This window comes from Panthera pardus, unplaced genomic scaffold (assembly GCF_024362965.1).
Source record: "Panthera pardus isolate Hobbes unplaced genomic scaffold, ASM2436296v1 HiC_scaffold_11, whole genome shotgun sequence".
NCBI classification, from domain to species: domain Eukaryota; kingdom Metazoa; phylum Chordata; class Mammalia; order Carnivora; family Felidae; genus Panthera; species Panthera pardus.
Genome location: NW_026526666.1, coordinates 97593349 through 97611719, shown reverse-complemented (window position 1 = coordinate 97611719; position 18371 = coordinate 97593349). Strand labels below are relative to the sequence as shown.

Here is an 18371-nt window from a genome sequence, read left to right as displayed (position 1 = left end):
AAAAAATAATTAAGTCTAAACAACTTAGTAAGTACGCATGTCCTAACAACTTAGTAGCTACTTAAAAAAATAACACGTAAGTGAAAGACTAATATTTTTATTTCATTCGTAGATAAATTACTTGTTAGTAGGGATGGACGTGCCCCTTGGGCACGTGCAGCTTCTCAGACTTGGAACCAGGCTGAACATGGCAGCCTTCATTTCCTGTCCCGCATCCTTTGTCTCGTGGCACTGGCTTTTTATCACAGCAAGTGCTGAAGACCCAGCTTTGTAAAGATGTGACATAATAGAAAGGAATCTAGCATGATCTAACGCTGAATGTGAACTAACTCAGTCTAGTATGTGCAGTGTCCAACAGATGATGTGTTTCCCTGAAAAATTTTAAACGCCCTGGCAAGCGCACATGGGACTGTGTGGCAGCATCTTATGGTGTCTTGGCGTAGAGTTTGGGCACCGCAGAACATGATTATAATGTAGTCCTTTGTAAAACTTTGTTTATTTATTATTTTTAAAAAATTATTTTTTTACTTTGAGAGAGAGAGAGCGAGAGCATGTGTGCGAGTGGGGGAGGGGCAGAGAGAAGGAGAGAGAGAATCCCAAGCAGGCTCTGTGTTGTCAGCACAGAGCCTGACGCCCAGCCCGATGCCACAAATTGTGAGATCACGACCTGAGCCGAAACCAAGAGTCAGACACTTAACCAACTGAGAGCCACCCAGGTGCCCCAAAACTTATGTATTTTTTGAACTTCATTAGGTCAAAGATTATAATTAAATAAATAGATACTATCTTCATAGTGACAACATTTAAAATTTTTTATTTTGTTATTTTTATTTTTTAATTTTATTTTTTAAAATTTTCTTTAGATCCAAGTTAGCTAACCTACAGTGTAATAATGGTTTCAGGAGTAGAATTTAGTGATTCATCACCTACAAAGAATACCCAGTGCTCATCCCAGTGAGTGCCCTCCTTAATGCCCATAACCCATTTAGCCCATCCCCCCACTCAGTACCCCTCCAGCAACCCTCAGTTTGTTCTCTGTATTTAAGAGTCTTCTATGGTTTGCCTCCTTCTCTGTTTTTATCTTATTTTTCCTTCCCTTCCCCTGTCTTCATCTGTTTTGTTTCTTAAATTCCACGATTAAAAATCATGTAATATTTATCTTTGTCTATTTTGCTTAGCATAATACACTTTAGTTCCATCCACATTGTTGCAAATGGCAAGATTTCATTCTTTTTCATCGCTGAGTAATATTCCATTGTGTGTGTGTGTGTGTGTGTGTGTGTGTGTGTGTGTGTGTGTATGTATTTGGGCTCTTTCCATAATTTGGCTATTGTTAATAGTGCTCCTCTAAACATTGGGGCATATGTGTCCCTTCGAATCAGCAGTTTTGTATCCTTTGGGTAAATACCTAGTAGTGCAATTGCTGGGTCGTAGGGTGGCTCTACCTTTAATTTTTCGAGGAACCTCCATACTGTTCTCCAGAGCGGCTGCATCCGTTTGCATTCTCACCAACAGCACGAAGTGTTCCCTTTTCTCCGCATCCTCGCCAGCATCTATTGTTTCCTGAGTTGTTAATTTAAACAAATTTTTATTTTAAAGGGGCGCCTGGGTGGCTCAGTCGGTTAAGCGTCCAACTCTTGATTTTAGCTCAGGCCATGATCTCGTGTTTCGTGAGTTCCAGTCCCTCATTGGGCTCTCTGCTGTCAGTGTCGAACCTGCTTCAGATCTTCTGTCCCTGTCCCCCCCGCCCCCGCCGCCCTGTCCTTTCCCTGCTCGAACTCTCTCTCGCTTTCTGTCACAAATAAACATTAAAAAAATTTTTAAATTATTTAAATTTTTTGAATATGTTACATATTGACTTAGTACAGAATCAAAGTAAAAGGACATTTGGAGAAAAGTCTCCTTCTCAATTACTTTTCCTCAGCCACTCAGTTTTTCTCCCTGGAAACAGTGTATCTTTGAGAGAATATGTATTTTTTAAAAATACAAAAGCACAGTCAACATGTAGAGAATGTGGAAAAAAAGAATCAGTTTTACCAAGGTACACCCGAGGTATGTTTTAATCTGTTTTCATTGTTTTCTCATTTCTCCCTGTGCATGTTTCCATGATTGTAATCAGAGTGTATAACCTTTCTCCCCCTCTCTTTAGAAACTTTTAAAACAGATTTGTTATTTGACACACCTAAAAGAGTATCTGTAGCATGTAAGTTTCAAAGTATAATAAAATGAACCTTCATGACCTGCCACCAAAATAAAAATGAAAACATTGCTAACGTTGTACATGTTCCTTCCCCATCTCACTCCTCTGTCAACTCCTTAGGTAACTGCTCTCCTGATTCTTGGATCTTCTAGTCCCTTTAAAAAAAAAAGTTTCCATATAATATCTTTTGTTTCATTTGTTTTGATCTTTATAAAAATGTTATTAAGCTGTATTTAATGTTCTGTGACTTGCTTTTTTTTCCATTTTCTTATTTATTTATTTATTTATTTTTAAAGTTTGAGAGACCTAAAGTGTGTGGGGGAGGGGCACAGAGAGAGAGCGAGAGAGAGAGAAGATCCCAAGCAGGCTCTGCACATCAGTGCAGAGCCTGATGTGGGGCTCGAACTCACGAACTGTGTGATCGTGACCTGAGTCCAAGTCAGACGCTTAACCGACTGAACCGCCCAGGTGCCCCGTTTTTTCATTTTCATATTGTCATTTAGTTAGATACATTCGAGTTGTTACACGGTTGTTTAATTTCACTGTTGTATTTCGTTTTGTGGAGCACAGATTTATCCATTTTCCTGTTGAACATGTGGGTTGTTTATGGTGTTTTGCTGTCGTGTGCAGCGTTTCTTGGTGCACATGTGAAAGAATTTCTCGGAGATACTTAGGAGCGGGTTACTGGGCCACAGGGTACACACGTGTTTATCTTTACAAGATAGTGCCAGATTGTTTTCCTAGACAATTCTACATTCCCACTGGCAATGTGTAAGGATTCCTTTTAATTCATATCCTTGTCAACACTTGTGAACCTCTTTATTTTGGGTCAGTAGTGGCGTAAAATGACATTATTGCATATATGACCTGCTTAGGCTTTTTATTTTATTTTTTTATTTTTCTTTTCTCTTTCTCTCGCTCTCTCTTTTTTTTTTTTAAGAGCACAAGTTGGGGAGGGGGTGGGGTTGGGAGGAGAGAGAGTGAGAGAGAATCTTGAGCAGGCTCCGTGCTCAGCGAGGAGCCAGACCTGGGGCTTAATCCCATGAGCCTGGGATCATGACCTGAGGTGAAATCAAAAGTTGGACGCTAAACTGACTGTGCCACCCACGCGTCCCTTATTTTTTATTTTCTAGATAATTAAAAACACTTTAATTCCACCTACGTATGCTTTTTAAAAAAGCGTTTGAAGGAGGAATAGCATACAGTACATACATGTAATGTAACATAAAGTGTGTCAGTTTTATGCGTACACTTTTGGAAGCCAGCATGTTAACCTTTTTCATAATCTGTTTCCATTTTGCTTTGCATTTTTCATAGCAGTCCTATTTAATAACTGTATGACCCATCAAGTCAGTTTACTTAACCGTGTCCCTGTTTTTTAACATTTAAATTGTTTCCAGTGTTTCATTCTTTATGAGTTATGGTTCTGTGAACAGCTTTGTGCGCATATTTTTTCTTCATTTTTTGAAGTATTTTTACAGTATTGAATCCTGTAAGTGATATTGTTTGGCCAAAGCCATGAACGTTTTTGTGGCTCTCAATATGATACTTTTTTTTTTTTTAATTTTTTTTTTCAACGTTTTTTATTTATTTTTGGGACAGAGAGAGACAGAGCATGAACGGGGGAGGGGCAGAGAGAGAGGGAGACACAGAATCGGAAACAGGCTCCAGGCTCCGAGCCATCAGCCCAGAGCCTGACGCGGGGCTCGAACCCACGGACCGCGAGATCATGACCTGGCTGAAGTCGGACGCTTAACCGACTGCGCCACCCAGGCGCCCCTCAATATGATACTTCTAATAAACGTTGTCTATTACGTACCCTTACAACGATTACTTTCACCTGTGTGGTTTAAGCAGCAGTGAGTTATTGTGAAGACTCTGTAGGGCTAGGAAATGACACTGTACGTTAGTGTGTCATTGGGTTTCACTTCTGGGATAAGTAGGAATTAAACAGGTAAGTGTCTGAAGTTTTTGTTATATCGAGATATGGAAGACAAGCAGTCGGTCAGGAGACCTTTAAGGAGTGAGAGTCTGTCTTGAACAGTTGTGGGCTCTGAAGGAAAACTGATCTGCTCAAGGATCTTTAATCCTAATTGTTTGAATTACTTAGGTTTAGGATTTGGCATTGCTTAGATTCATGGAGAGAGCTAAAGACCTGCTACTAAGCTTGAGGCTAATTGGAAATTTAAATTCCTTTCTCCTGATTGTACTGGTGACAGGTAGTGTCCTCTACCTTTGGCTTGCAGCTTGCTTTTCTTTCTTTCTTTCTTTCTTTCTTTCTTTCTTTCTTTCTTTCTTTCTTTCTTTCTTTCTTTCTTTCTTTCTTTTTCTTTTTAAGTTTATTTATTTATTTTCAAGGGGGAGAGGGGCAGAGAGAGGTGGAGACAGAATCCTAAGCAGGCTCTGTGCTGTCAGTGCAGAGCCCAACACGGGGCTCAAACCCACGAACTGTGAGATCACGACCTGAGCCGAAATCAAGAGTTGGTTGCTTAACCAACTGAGCCACCCAGGAGCCCCTGTAGCTGGACTTTTATTCCTGTGTTTTCCTGTGTATGTAAATAACGATCTAGTAGAACTTTACAGTTCTTTTTAACCTTGATGTTTGCAGTTTTAAGAGCATCATACACCTTTTTTTGGGCCAAATATAAATTGTTTCCTTTATTTTTTACACTAGGAGTGTGATGTAGTTTTCCTGTGTCTTCTGCTTTATATGTTGTTTCTTTTATTCTAAACTAATGTATTCACTGAGCAACCGGGAGTGCAGATTTTTGGTGGAGCTCAGATGGGGTGTTGCAATTCTGAAATCTTGGGACAGCAGTCTGGAACCTGGGTGTCGCCACTATGAAGCTGTGTCACCGGTGGCGAGTTATTTTTCTTGCTATTCTTCTTTGGACTCAGGTATAGGAGGAAAACGGAGATACCACAAATAAGCATGCTGTCCATTTGTTAAATAGTACATTAATGATGCTTTGGAGTTCTCAGAGTGCTTTCCTATATGTTATTTGGTCCTTATGACAAGCTTGTTTGTTCAGTTTGAATTATTTAGTGAATGTTTATTGACAGATGTCGTGTCGTACAATGTCAGGTAGCGGGAACATAATGGAAAACGAGAGAGACAAGGTCATTGCCCTAATGGAGCTTCTGTTTTAGTGAGCTGAGACAAACCAGACAAAAACAGAATTAGCTGGGATTATAGCCAGTGAGGGAGTGGTGGGCAGGCGTGTTATTGCCGTTTTATCCACGAGGAAGCAGAAATTCTTAGCTCTGCTTGCCCGGAACTCTGGCTGTGTCACAGTTCCGCTCTTCCCACTAAATAATGTGCGACTACTGAGGCATGTTAACAAAGGAAGTGCTGTGCAGTGTGCGAGCAATAGTTTATTCGTTTTGAACCTGCCCCTGAATACATTGAACTTTATAAAATATAGCTGCGTGTGTACGTGTGTGTAGAAACCGGGACTCAGAGGGTACGGGGTTGCCGTGTGAGTAGTATATAGCCCCTCGACAAGGGCTTGAGTGTCTTGGGTGTGTGGTGTCATTTGATCCTCAAGATGGCTCTTAAGGGAGGGCCCATTCCTCCCATTTTGTAGGTAAGGGAAGTGAGACCCAGAGCCCTCACGAGTTCCCCAGGCTGCCAAACTACTAAGTGGCCAGGGTGGGGATTCCAGCTCAGGTAGTCAGGCCTCAGGATTCCCATTCTGAATTCCTCCACTAAACTGCCAGAATGGTACCAGTATTTATCTCGGGAGGTGAGGTGATGGATGATACCAGATTTCTTCTGTTCGTTTGGCTTTCCTGTCTACATTTGCTACAGTGAAGACGAGTAATTTGTAATTTTATAATTTACTTAAAAAACAAAGCAAACAGGCAGTAGTCATGGGTTGATAGACAGTACCAACAATTCATGTACAGTTAGAAAGGGAAGACAGTATTTACTGCGTTGTAAATTCCCCTGACTTGTTTATGTGCTTAACACCCAAGAAAGGAGAGCTTTTTATATTATGAGGGCTATATTTTTCTTTTTAAAAAGTAGTGTTTCTCATAGGTGACGAAAAACAATAAAAATAGGAATAAGTAGAAAATTAAGACTGTCTTGTTCTATTTTGTAATCTATACTTTTCCCTGACCAGTGTATGAGAAACATTTCATTATATTAGCGTATTATATTTTTTGCTATCTTTATTGTGGTATAATTTACTTCTAATAAAATTAACCAATTTTAAGAGTACAATTCAATGAGTTTTAACAATTGTGTACTGTCTTATAGCCACAGCTACACTCAAGATTTTTCGAACATTTCTGTTATCCACAAAGTTTCCTCGTTTCCCTATGCAGTCCCCCTGATCCCTCCCTGCATCTTGCCAACCATTGGCCAGCTTTCTGTTATAATAGTTTTGCCTTTTTTTTTTTTTTTTTTTTAGAATTTTCTATAAATGAAATCTTCTAGCATGGCTGACTGTATCTGGCTTTTCTCACTTAGCATAATGCTGGTTGAAATCCATCTGTATTGTTGCAAATAGCAGCAGTGTGATTTCTTTTTATTGCTGAGTAGTATTCTGTTCTTTGTAATAAAATTTGTTCATCCATTCACCCACTTGGTGGACATTTCGGTAGTTTCCAGTTTTTGGCTATTCTGAATAAAACTGCCGTGAACATTTGCATTGAAATCTTTGTGTGAACATATGTTTCTCTTAAGTAAATATCTAAGATGAATTGCTGCTTCATGTAACTATGTGTTTAACATCATAAGGAACTGTCTTCATAATTGTTTTGGCACCTGGCTGGCTCAGTCAGTAGAGCACGTGATTCTTGATCCCAGATTGTGAGTTCGAGCCCCACATTGGGTCTGGAGCCTACTTTAAAATAGAAACCATTCCTTAAAATAAAAAAGTTTAGAAAAGAATTGTGGCCCCAAAAATAAATAAAAAACGTTGGAAAAAAAAATTTTTAAAAAAAAAAAAGGGGCGCCTGGGTGGCGCAGTCGGTTAAGCGTCCGACTTCAGCCAGGTCACGATCTCGCGGTCCGTGAGTTCGAGCCCCGCGTCAGGCTCTGGGCTGATGGCTCGGAGCCTGGAGCCTGTTTCCGATTCTGTGTCTCCCTCTCTCTCTGCCCCTCCCCCGTTCATGCTCTGTCTCTCTCTGTCCCAAAAATAAATAAAAAACGTTGAAAAAAAAAATTTTAAAGAAAAGAATTGTGGCTATTCCAGATTCTTTGCTTTTTCATGTGGATTTTAGAAACAGCGTGTCAATTTCTACAATAAAGCCTGTTGAAATTTTGTTGGGGATTGTGTTGAATCTGTCGGTCAGCTTTCAGAGAATTGACATCTTCGTAGTGTTGAGTCTTTTGTTTCTTCAGTATGGCATGTTTCTCTGTTTATTTAGGTCTTCAGTTTCTCTTAGCAGTGTTTGTAGTTTTGAGTGTACTGATCTTATGTATCTTTTATTAAAAGACATTTCATATTTCTGATGCTATTATAAGTGATATTTTAAAAATGTCAATTTCTAGTTCTTTGTTGACTGTACAGAGAAATACAATTGATTTTTATACATTGACCTTGCATTCTGCAACTTTGCCAGATATACTTACCAGTTCCAGTTACTTTTTTGTAGATTCTTTAGGATTTTTTACATAGATAGTCATGTTGTCTGTGAATAGAGTTTTACTTTGTCCTTTTCAATCTGTATGCCTTTCAACTCTTTTTCTTCCCTATGGCACTGACAAGGGCTTCCAGTATAGTGTCAAACAGAAGGGGTAAGAGCAGACACCCCTGACTTGTGTCTAATCTTAGGGTAACAGTGTTCAGTTTTCCAGGGGTTGGCAGACTATGGCCTGTGAGAATATACACATAAACACATGCATACATAAAGTTGTGTTGGAATACAGCCACCGTCATTCATTTACTTACCGTCTATGGATACTTTTACCGTTTTCTTGATCTGTCCACTTCATCTAAATTGTCAGTTTGTTGGCGTGAAGCTGTTCATAGGTTCCCTTATCTTTCAAAGATTTTTTTTCTTTTAAACGTTTATTTATTTTTGAGAGAGAGAGAAAAAGAGAGAGAGTGAGCTGGGGAGGGGCAGAAAGAGGAGGGAGACAGGATCCGAAGCAGGTTCTGCGCTGGCAGCAGAGAGCCCGACCCGGTACTCGAATTCACAAACCCTAGAATCATGGCCTGAGCCGGTCCGACGCTTAACGGACTGAGCCGCCCAGGTGCCTGTTCCCTTATCATTTTAGTATTTGTAAGTTCTGTAGCAATGTCCCGCACTCCTTCCTGACAGTGATGAGTTTTGTTTTCTTCCTTTTTTTCTTGATTAATAGAGCTAGAGGTTTCTCACTTTTATCAGTCTTTTCAGATAGTTAACTTACCGAGAGGCCCGTGTTCTGGCCCAGCCACACCCTCGCCGAGTATGTCGTGCACTTGGGGAGAATGTATACTCTGTGGCTGTTGGGTGTTGTGTTGTGTAAGTGTTTAATTGATTTTTTTTTAATTTTTTTTTTTTTAACGTTTATTTATTTTTGAGACAGAGAGAGAGCATGAATGGGGAGGGGCAGAGAGAGAGGGAGACACAGAATCGGAAGCAGGCTCCAGGCTCTGAGCCATCAGCCCAGAGCCCGACACGGGGCTTGAACTCACGGACCGTGAGATCGTGACCTGAGCTGAAGTCGGATGCTCAACCGACGGAGCCACCTAGGCGCCCCAGTGTTTAATTGATTTTTAAAATTATTTTTCTCTTTTCTAAATAACTGATTTCTGCCTTACATTATTTTCTTCCTTCTACTTAGCTTCGTTTTGCTTTTCCTTTTTCTAGCTTCTTACAATAGAGGTTTTGATCACTGATTTTAATCTTTATTCTTTTATATAAAATAAACATTTAAGGGCCACCTGGGTGGCTCAGTGGGTTGAGTGTCCAACTTCAGCTCAGGTCATGATTTTACAGACTGTGGGTTTGAGCCCCGCATGGGGCTCTGTGCTGTGGATTCTTTGTCTCCCTCTCTCTGCCCCTCCCCCACTTGCACGCACGCGTGCACTCTCTCCATCTCTCTCAAAAAGAAATAAACATTAAACATATTTTAATAAAAAAAGAGTAAATAAAATAAACATTTAAGAAGTGCCTCGGTGGCTCAGTCTGTTAAGTGTCTGACTTCGGCTCAGGTCATGATCTCACAGGTCATGAGTTTGAACCCTGATACAGCATCAGGGTTGCACTGTCAGCACAGAGCCCACTTCGGATCTTCTGTCCCCCTTTCTCTCTGCCCCTCCCATGCTCTGTCTCTCTCAAAGATAAATAAACATTAAAGAGAAAAAATAAAATAAGCATTTAATACATTTTTCTCTACTGTTTTAAGTGCATACTACCATTTTTTTTTACCATTTTGCATGTATGTTTTATTTTGATAAAAAGTTTATTTAAAAAATAAATTTAAATTATATAAAATTAAAATTTTTAAATAAACCTTCTAAGAAGTTGTCTGGTTTAAAACAATTACAAGAGATAACTGAAAAGATAAATGTAATGATATGAAAATAAGAGCTATTTTGCTAAATAATTTTCAGAACATTAATTAATTGGCCAGTGAAAGTATATCAAGGAAAATACATCACAGATTTTAAATTAGAAGAAATAAGTAGATCTCGAATCCTTTGCATAAATTTTTTTTTGCTGTTGTTATTCACCTGTTTTCTTTTTTCTTTTTTTTTGCTTTTACATATAACAGCCAGTGCTCATCCCAACAAGTGCCCTCCTTAATGCCCATCACCCATTTAGCCCATCCCCCTCCCCAACACCCCACCAGCTACCTGCAGTTTGTTCTCTGTATTTAAGAGTCTCTTATGGTTTGTCTCCCTGTTTTTATCTTACTTTTGCTTCCTTTCCCCTATGTTCATCTGTTTTGTTTCTTAAATTCCACATACAAGTGAAATCATACATTTGTCTTTCTCTGACTGACTTATTTTGCTTAGCATAATACACTCTAGCTCCATGCACATTGTTGCAAATGTCAAGATTTCGTTCTTTTTCATCACTGAGTAATATTCCATTGAATATATACCACATCTTCTTTATCCATCTGTCGATGGACATTTGCATCCCACAAGTTTTAATATACATGCTTTCCTTATTTTGGCAGTTAGGCCAAAATATTTTCCTATTTCCCTTGTGATTTCTTCTTTTAACCTTGGGTTATTAAAAAGTGCATAGTCTTATTTCCAAATACTTAGCAGTTTTCCATTCCCTTGTTACTGATTGCTAGTGTAACTCCATGGTGCTCGTATAATATGCTCTGTGCGATTTTGGTTGTTTTAGAATTGTGAATTCATGAAGGTTTTGGGAACCGGAGGCTATTTGATTGTAAAATTAGGGCATTGATTGAGCCTCTGAGTCAATTTTCCTTCTTCTTTCAGGTGAGAGATCAAGCCCAGCGCTGTTCACGGGTTCTCCTGGATATTGAGGCGGGTGCTCCTGTTCTCCTTATCCCCGAAAGTTCCAGATCAAATAATCTAATTGTAGCAAATTTGGGGAAGCTGAAAGTCAAGAACAAGTTTCTCTTTGCTGGTTTTCCCGGGACCTTTTCCTTGCAGGATAAGGTGAGTGATCAGTTTCCATTCCCTTTTTAGTTCAACTCGTGTTTGAAGGTTTCATATGTTGTCATAAGATGACTCATAACTGCTGTTACTTTTGTAGTATAGGTGGCTTGAACAATTTTTGGGACATTTTATTGATATTTCAGTTAGCCTTTTAATAGAGATAGTGTAAATTCTAACCTTTACCAATTGTATGCAGTAACTTACTTTAGCAAACAAATCAACAGAACCGATTTTCCATTTCTGTAATGCTTTTTTAACAGGCTGGTCTTATAAATACCTTTTTATACCACCTGCCTTTTTTCAGAGAATGGGTTTTGGCCCATGATTTATTGGAAGCTGTTTAAGAATATCATCATAATAAAAGCTTGTACAGTATATGACTTTGCAGTTTAAAACTACTTTGGTAGCGCTTAACTTATTTCTTATGACAGTGTTTAGAGTTAATCAGGATAAAAGATTGTTGTTGTTTTCATTTTATGTTTGGGACAATTTGGACTCATTGAGAATAAACGACAAAAATGAGAACATGCAGTAAATCCCAGACTTAGTGCTGGAGGTGGTCTGATGAGCTCCTCCTGCCCATTTCTGCAGTTGAGGAGACTCACGCTGCCCAAACTGGGGACAAGGTCTTGTTCTAGGTGTGTGTGTTGATGAAACCTTGCTGGTTTCTAGGGCAGCTTTGCAGTATATTTGCTTATTAAGTACAAATTCATTTCGCTTGTCAGAGAAGCACTTACTGAAATTCCCAACTAGTTGTGCCCATCTTTAGTGTAACAGCTGATAACATGGGGAGAGAGCCTTTGAAGGAGGAGATACATAAATTTCATTATAAGCTCTTACGATTGCCGGTAACAGCAATAAATAGCCGATGTTCATTTTGTTTTTTATTTATTTATTTATTTATTTATTTATTTTTTATTTTTTTAATATATGAAATTTACTGTCAAATTGGTTTCCATACAACACCCAGTGCTCATCCCAAAAGGTGCCCTCCTCAATACCCATCACCCACCCTCCCCTCCCTCCCACCCCCCATCAACCCTCAGTTTGTTCTCAGTTTTTAACAGTCTCTTATGCTTTGGCTCTCTCCCACTCTAACCTCTTTTTTTTTTTTTTCCTTCCCCTCCCCCATGGGTTTCTGTTACGTTTCTCAGGAACGATGTTCATTTTGAATACTTCTTACACATCACCCAGTGCTAAGCTCTTTATGTATTTGTCTATTTTTTTCTCCTTAGCAACCTAAGGGGTATCTAGTTTTATTAACCCCCTTTTTCAAGATTAAGGTCATTTATTTTGGATAATATAGCTAGTCAGAAGTACAGTGTGGGCCTTAGACTTGGTATGGCTGCCTTCTCTATGCCATTGCTTTAAACTGATCACCTTCACAGACCTTCAGGTCACATCTCTGTGGGGAGGGTAAACTGGAGGAGGATGTGTCCTCTTGGCCCTTTCCTGCAGAGCCGTAGCTCTTTTGAATTTTCTAAAGGGTGTGACACAATTCATTAGAATAATTTAGATGGAAGAAATCCGATGATTATTTCAGAAAAGATATAAATATGAGCAGTTACTGTTTGCCTCTCTAGGTATAGAAAGAAAAGAAAATGAAAAAGTGTGATTAGGGTGCTAGTTCTTACCAGGACTTCGCCAAGGACCTCAGCTCTGTTTGGAAGGCAACCAGAGACTTTATTTGTTGGTGATGCCTAAATGCAAATAATGTTATTAATTTCAAGTTACTGTCTCCATGTTTTCTTTCATTTGTTTTACTTCTCATCCATTTATTCTTTTTTTAAATAATTTTTTAAAGTTTATTTATTTGTTTTGATAGAGACTGTGCAAGTTGGGGAGGGGCAGAGAGAGAGGGAGAGAGAATCCCAAGCAGACTGTGCACTGTCAGCGCAGAGCCCGACATCAGGCTTGAACCCACGAAACCGTGAGATCATGACCTGAGCCGAAACTAAGAGTTGGACCCTTAACTGACTGAACCACCCAGTCACCTCCATTTACTCACTCTTACTGACCTACACATGCTGAGCTGAAAATGTTTGATGCAGGGAGAGGGAGTGGGTAGAGCAGGAAGGGTGCAGACCGCCAGCGAGAACATAGCAGCCATAAGTGCGTGTTCAGACCAGAGGGAAGGTGTTTGGACAAAGGGTCGGGTCTTCCAGATGTCCCCTCACTTGCAGTCGCTCAGAGAAACCGGATTCAGTGATCAGAGCAGAGGGTGGCGCCAGAACGACAGCGTCCAGCATTGGAGGGCACAGTGCCACCAGGTGTATCTTGTAGCTTCGGAGACCAGCCTTGAGCCAGAGCTGATGATTGAGAACTTGCTTGCTCACCTCGCTGTAGGAAGGAAGCCCCTCCTGTTGGGATGATGCGCCTTCCTGCCAGAGGCTGCTTTGATTGGGAGAAGTAGACTTTCACTTGGGTACGTTTTTTAAGAGCACAAAAGTGAAATTAGCCTGCATCGGTCTTTCATGGCAGGCCTAGTAGAAGAGAACTAGTAACCTTGGTCTTAAGGAAGAAAGTCTGTTTCCACAGTCAAGAGATAAGCATTTTGCTGTTCACTGACCAGAGTCTTAACATAAAAGATCCATTTGTAAAAAGAAAGATGGGTAACTGCTTCTAAAATTTCTCACTCGCTTGCCGTGGATGTGCGGTATTTATAGTTAACGTGACTAGATAATGAACAAACGTATCAGAACTTTTGTTTGCACGTGAAGTTTGTCCCCACTGTCACCTTGGGACACTTTGTTCCAACACCTTGCTCCAGCTCTGCTGTCATCCCTGCCGAGGGAGAGCCGAATCCCTCCTTGGGGGCGGTCTTCTGAGCCGATAGTAAGTTCTTCAGGATGTATTTGTTTGTGGTAAGTCTTTTTTTTTGAGGACTTAGTTTTTTAGGAAGGGATCAGCTGGAACCAGAATGGGTGATCAGGTTCAATAATACCATTTTTGTTTCTCTACCCTTCCTGCAAAGATAAAGGACCGATGTTCTACATCGGTTATATCTACATACGGGCTCGTGAGCTAACTCGGCAGTTAGCTCCTAAAGAATTGCCAAAACATTTGAAGAAATTGTTGCACGTGAGTCTCTCTTGTTAAGTAAGGCAAATAACAGCACACAGTTTATAGCATTTTAATGAAAAACTTGTCCTGTATTTGTTTTTGAGGATTTGATTTTAAGTGGCAGTGCATACAAGGATCGCTTTTTCTTCAAGGTATTAATCTACTCTTTTGCTTACTGTTTATTCTGAAAAACCTTATGGGATTCAGCAGTCAATCCACATTCATATGCTCAGAGCAGAAAACTTCCAAAAATTCACTTTTTAAAGCACCTCATTATTTGGGAAAGCCTGATTATCAGTTTTTTGTCCCTTTCCTGAATCACTTTCCCCCTGTGTAGAGAAGGCCTTCTTAAGGACCAATAAAAGAAATTTCTTTCTTTTTTTTTCCCCCCCTAGGTAGTAATTTCTTGATGATCTTATTTCCTTAAATCCTAGAGAAGCTTTACCTTGTTACATGCCAGTGATCTGTAGAATTCCATAAGGGCTGCTTGGAGTGTGTCACTGGGTAAAGTGTTTGTAATCAGATCAATACCTCTGTGGATCTTTACCTCTCCACAGGCTCAATTGATCGAGGCCTAGATGAAGCGAAGAATTACTTTCTTCATCAGAAATCACGTTGCGTTTCCATTTTCCCTTTAGTGTATTTGCACGGGTGAGGTTTGTCTAGTATGTGTTCTGGTGGTTAAAGAACAGGAAATAATCCTGACACCGGAGCTCGCGGAAGGGTTATTTGCCTTTGAGTCCCACGACTTTGGTGCGTTTGAAATTGTTTTACACAAATCCATGTCTTCATGAATGCAGGCTTGGATTTCTTATGTATGCTTTTCCTTTCATTTTCCTCAACCACAGCTTGTGCTTAAACCATAATTTCTAAGTTAGCCTTTCAGAAGCTTTCAGTTAAGCTCCTCAAGCCATTGATTTATTTAAACTATGTAGACTGTGTAGAGATAAATCTAATGAAAGAGCAACGACTGTCCTAGAGTTTAAGTAAACTAAGCAACGGGGAAGGTTTTTAATGTCAAAATATTTTTTTAAATTTTTTTTAATGTCTTATTTATTTTTGAGAGAGAGAGAGAGACAGAGTACGAGCAGGGGAGGGGCAGAGAGAGAAGGAGACACAGAATCCAAAGCAGGCTCCAGGCTCTGAGCTGCCAGCACAGAGCCCAACGTGGGGCTCGAACCCGTGAACCACGAGATCATGACCTGAGCCAAAGTTGGACGCTCAACTGACCGAGCCACCCAGGCGCCCCTTAATGTCGAAATATTTAAATAAGAGCATTTGCTTAGTAATTTGCCTTCAAAAAAAAATTGCAGAAAGTTAAGAACTGTTTTTTCTTTGTTTTTTTCCACTGTTACTTGTAATTACTACTCAAGATAACTGGGAAGGAGAACAGTATTATCATCCCCTTTTCAATGCTGAGAGGAATAAACATATAAGGCAGTACTAGCAAACCCATTCTTGCCCTCCCTGCAGCTCGCTTGTGAGAAGGGGTGAATGAATCGGAAGCCCTGCGGATAGGTAGCGCGGTGGCTTGGGGGAAAGCTTAAAAGTCAGTTATTGAATCATCTGGTGAAGATTTCTCCAGTTAGCAATGAACTGAAGGTACTCAGTGTGTAAAAAAAAGTATGTAGTGTTTTCAATAGAATTACAGAATTTATGTTACTCTGTGTTTGTCCTTGATTTTTATGCCCTCGAACAGAAACATAATAGGAATGGCCAACCTCCTATGTTCTCCATTTTGTTCTCATTTGCACAGTTACTTAAAGGGATGAGAGATGTAAACCTAGAAGGAGCGACTTCTAGAAAGTCCAGACACTCCCATGGCTTCATTCCATTGGAACCACATTGCTGTTAGATACATGTTCTTAGAATAAAGAGCTCCTCCCCTCCAGCGAAGCAACAACATATATGGCTGAGAGGTCTGCTTTCTCTGTGCTGTGTTTGACCTAAGGCTAAACCACCAACAGTTAGCATCTTAAGCCAAAAGATAATACATTCCTGCAAGATTGCTATAGTTTTCAACAGGTATTGAATTATAAGTAACACCTCTGCAAAGAATTACGTGTGGCAGGGAATGCCATGAGCCTCTTACTCCTTTCGTTTCTGGAAGCTGGAGGGAGCTTGGAAAGTGTCAGGTGTCATAGAGTCTTTGAAGAGCCCAGCGGCTGGAATAGGACTTCCAGGAGAGTAAAGATAAATAGTCACCCCTGTTCCTGTCTTCTAGTTTTATTTTGTTTCTTCCCAGGAGTCTGTGCCTTCAGCTTCCCCAACGGGTACCCCCAAACACAGTTTGAGGAAAACGACGAGTGCAGAGGACCCGAAGGGAACCCATTCCGAGGGGCTGTTTATGATGCCTCCTGCTGGAGTGAGTGCAGGCAGCCTGAGGAATGAGTCTGTGCCGAGTACCTCGGCCAAGCAGCAAGGACAGCAAGCCACACCCTCCACCGGCCGGGTTCCTGGTAGTCCTGGTAAGAGAGGAGAAAGGTGGGGAATTCACGGGACTGTGGCAGGTACCTGGGGGGTGGGGGGGTGGGGGGTGTGTGCATCAGAGATCGCGGGTCTTTAGTGATACTCTGATTTTGCTTTTGCTTTAGAGAGCTTAAGAATCTTAGGATGCAGATTTTAGCCCTGGGGTGACTTCTACAGTACAGTTCAGTCAGCAAGACACAGTGTGAATAAAGGGATTTAGATGGCCTCTCAGGACTTTTTCTTCTAGGTCAGGGTAGTTGACACAAGAAGATGATAGTATAGCTGGAACGATTCCTTAGACACATCCTTGCAAGTCACTGTCTGGACTTTATCCTTTTCCTACGTAAATATTATTCTGTTTAATTCTAAAAAACCCCCAGAGAACTCTTAAAAAATATTAGTGTGAATTAGGTAACAACAGATACTATAAGCAACAATTTTGCAAAGACATGAGCCATCCAGTTATTGGTGTTCTCTAGATTTTAAAAGTTAGTCATTCCAGGGGCGCCTGGGTGGCTCAGTCGGTTAAGCGTCCGACTTCGGCTCAGGTCATGATCTCACGGTTTGTGAGTTCGAGCCCCACGTCAGGCTCTGTGCTGACAGCTCAGAGCCTGGAGCCTCCTTTGGATTCTGTGTCTCGCTCTCTCTCTGCCCCTCCCGTGCTCACGCTCTGTCTCTCTCTGTCTCAAAAATAAAAAAAAACATTAAAAAAAACAAAAGAATTAGTCATTCCAGAGGAGAGCCTGGTTTTGGCCTTTTGGTTTTTATTAAAAATTTAATTTAATTTTTTTTTCCCATTTTAATTCCAGTATAGTTAACAGGCTTCTATTACTTTCAGGTGTATGGTATAGTGAGTCAGCATTTCCGTGCGTGGCCCTGTGCTCATCACAAGTGCCCTCCTTAATCCTCATCACCTCTTTCACTCATCCCCCCACCACCTCCCCTCTGGTAACCATCGGTTTGTTCTCTATAGTTGAGTCTGTTTCTTATCTTGTCTCTCCCTCTCTCTCTTTCTTTTTCTTTTTTCCTTTGCTTGTTTGTTTCTTAAATTCCACATAGGAGTGAAATCTATGGTATTTGTCTTTCTCTGGCTGACTTACTTTACTTAGGTTAGCCAATACTCTGTACCTCCATCCATGTTGTCACAAATGGCAAGATTTCAATCTTTTTTTTATGGCCGAATAATATTCCATTGTATACATACCACCTCTTTAGCCATTCATCAGTTGGTGGATTCTTGGGCTATTTCCATAACTTGGCTATTGTAAATAATGCTGCTATAAAACTCGGGGTGCCTGTATCCCTTTGAATTAGTGTCTTTGTGTTTTTTTGGGTAAATACCTAGTAGCAGGATTACTGGACCGTGGGGTAGTTTTATTTTTAACTTTTTGAGAGACCTCCGTACTGTCTTCTACAGTGGCTGCACCAGTTTGTATTCTACCAAGCTTGAGGGATCCCCTTTCTCCACATCCTCACCAACACCTGTTGTTTGTGTTTTTTAGTTTAGCCATTCTGACAGGTGTGAGGCGATATCTCATCGTGGTTCTGATTTGCATTTCCCTGATGATGAATGGTATTGAACATCTTTTCATGTGTCTGTTGGCCATGTGCATGTCTTGTTTGGAGAAATCTTTGCCCATTTTTTAATTGGGTTATTTGGGTTTTGTGGCTGTTGATTTGTAGAAGTTCTTTTTTTTTTTTTTCTTTTTTTTTTTCAAAAATTTTTTTTTCAACGTTTTTTATTTATTTTTGGGACAGAGAGAGACAGAGCATGAACGGGGGAGGGGCAGAGAGAGAGGGAGACACAGAATTGGAAACAGGCTCCAGGCTCAGAGCCATCAGCCCAGAGCCTGACGTGGGGCTCGAACTCACGGACCGCGAGATCGTGACCTGGCTGAAGTCGGACGCTTAACCGACTGCGCCACCCAGGCGCCCCAGTAGAAGTTCTTTATATATTTTGGATACTAACCCTTTATTGGATATGTCATTTGCAAATATCTTCTCCCATCCAGGAGGCTGCCTTTTGGTTTTGTTGATTGTTTCCTTTCCAGTGCAGA

General features: G+C 40.4%; 1 protein-coding gene across 1 annotated transcript in view; it reads left to right on the top strand.

The window, feature by feature from the left end:
• The window catches only part of VPS13D (vacuolar protein sorting 13 homolog D), a 257047-nt gene that overhangs the window by 50401 nt on the left and 188275 nt on the right, over nt 1-18371 (top strand). The window contains 2 exon segments of the mRNA XM_019461427.2: nt 10600-10782; nt 16091-16313. Of these exon segments, the coding sequence (XP_019316972.2) occupies nt 10600-10782; nt 16091-16313 (406 nt within the window).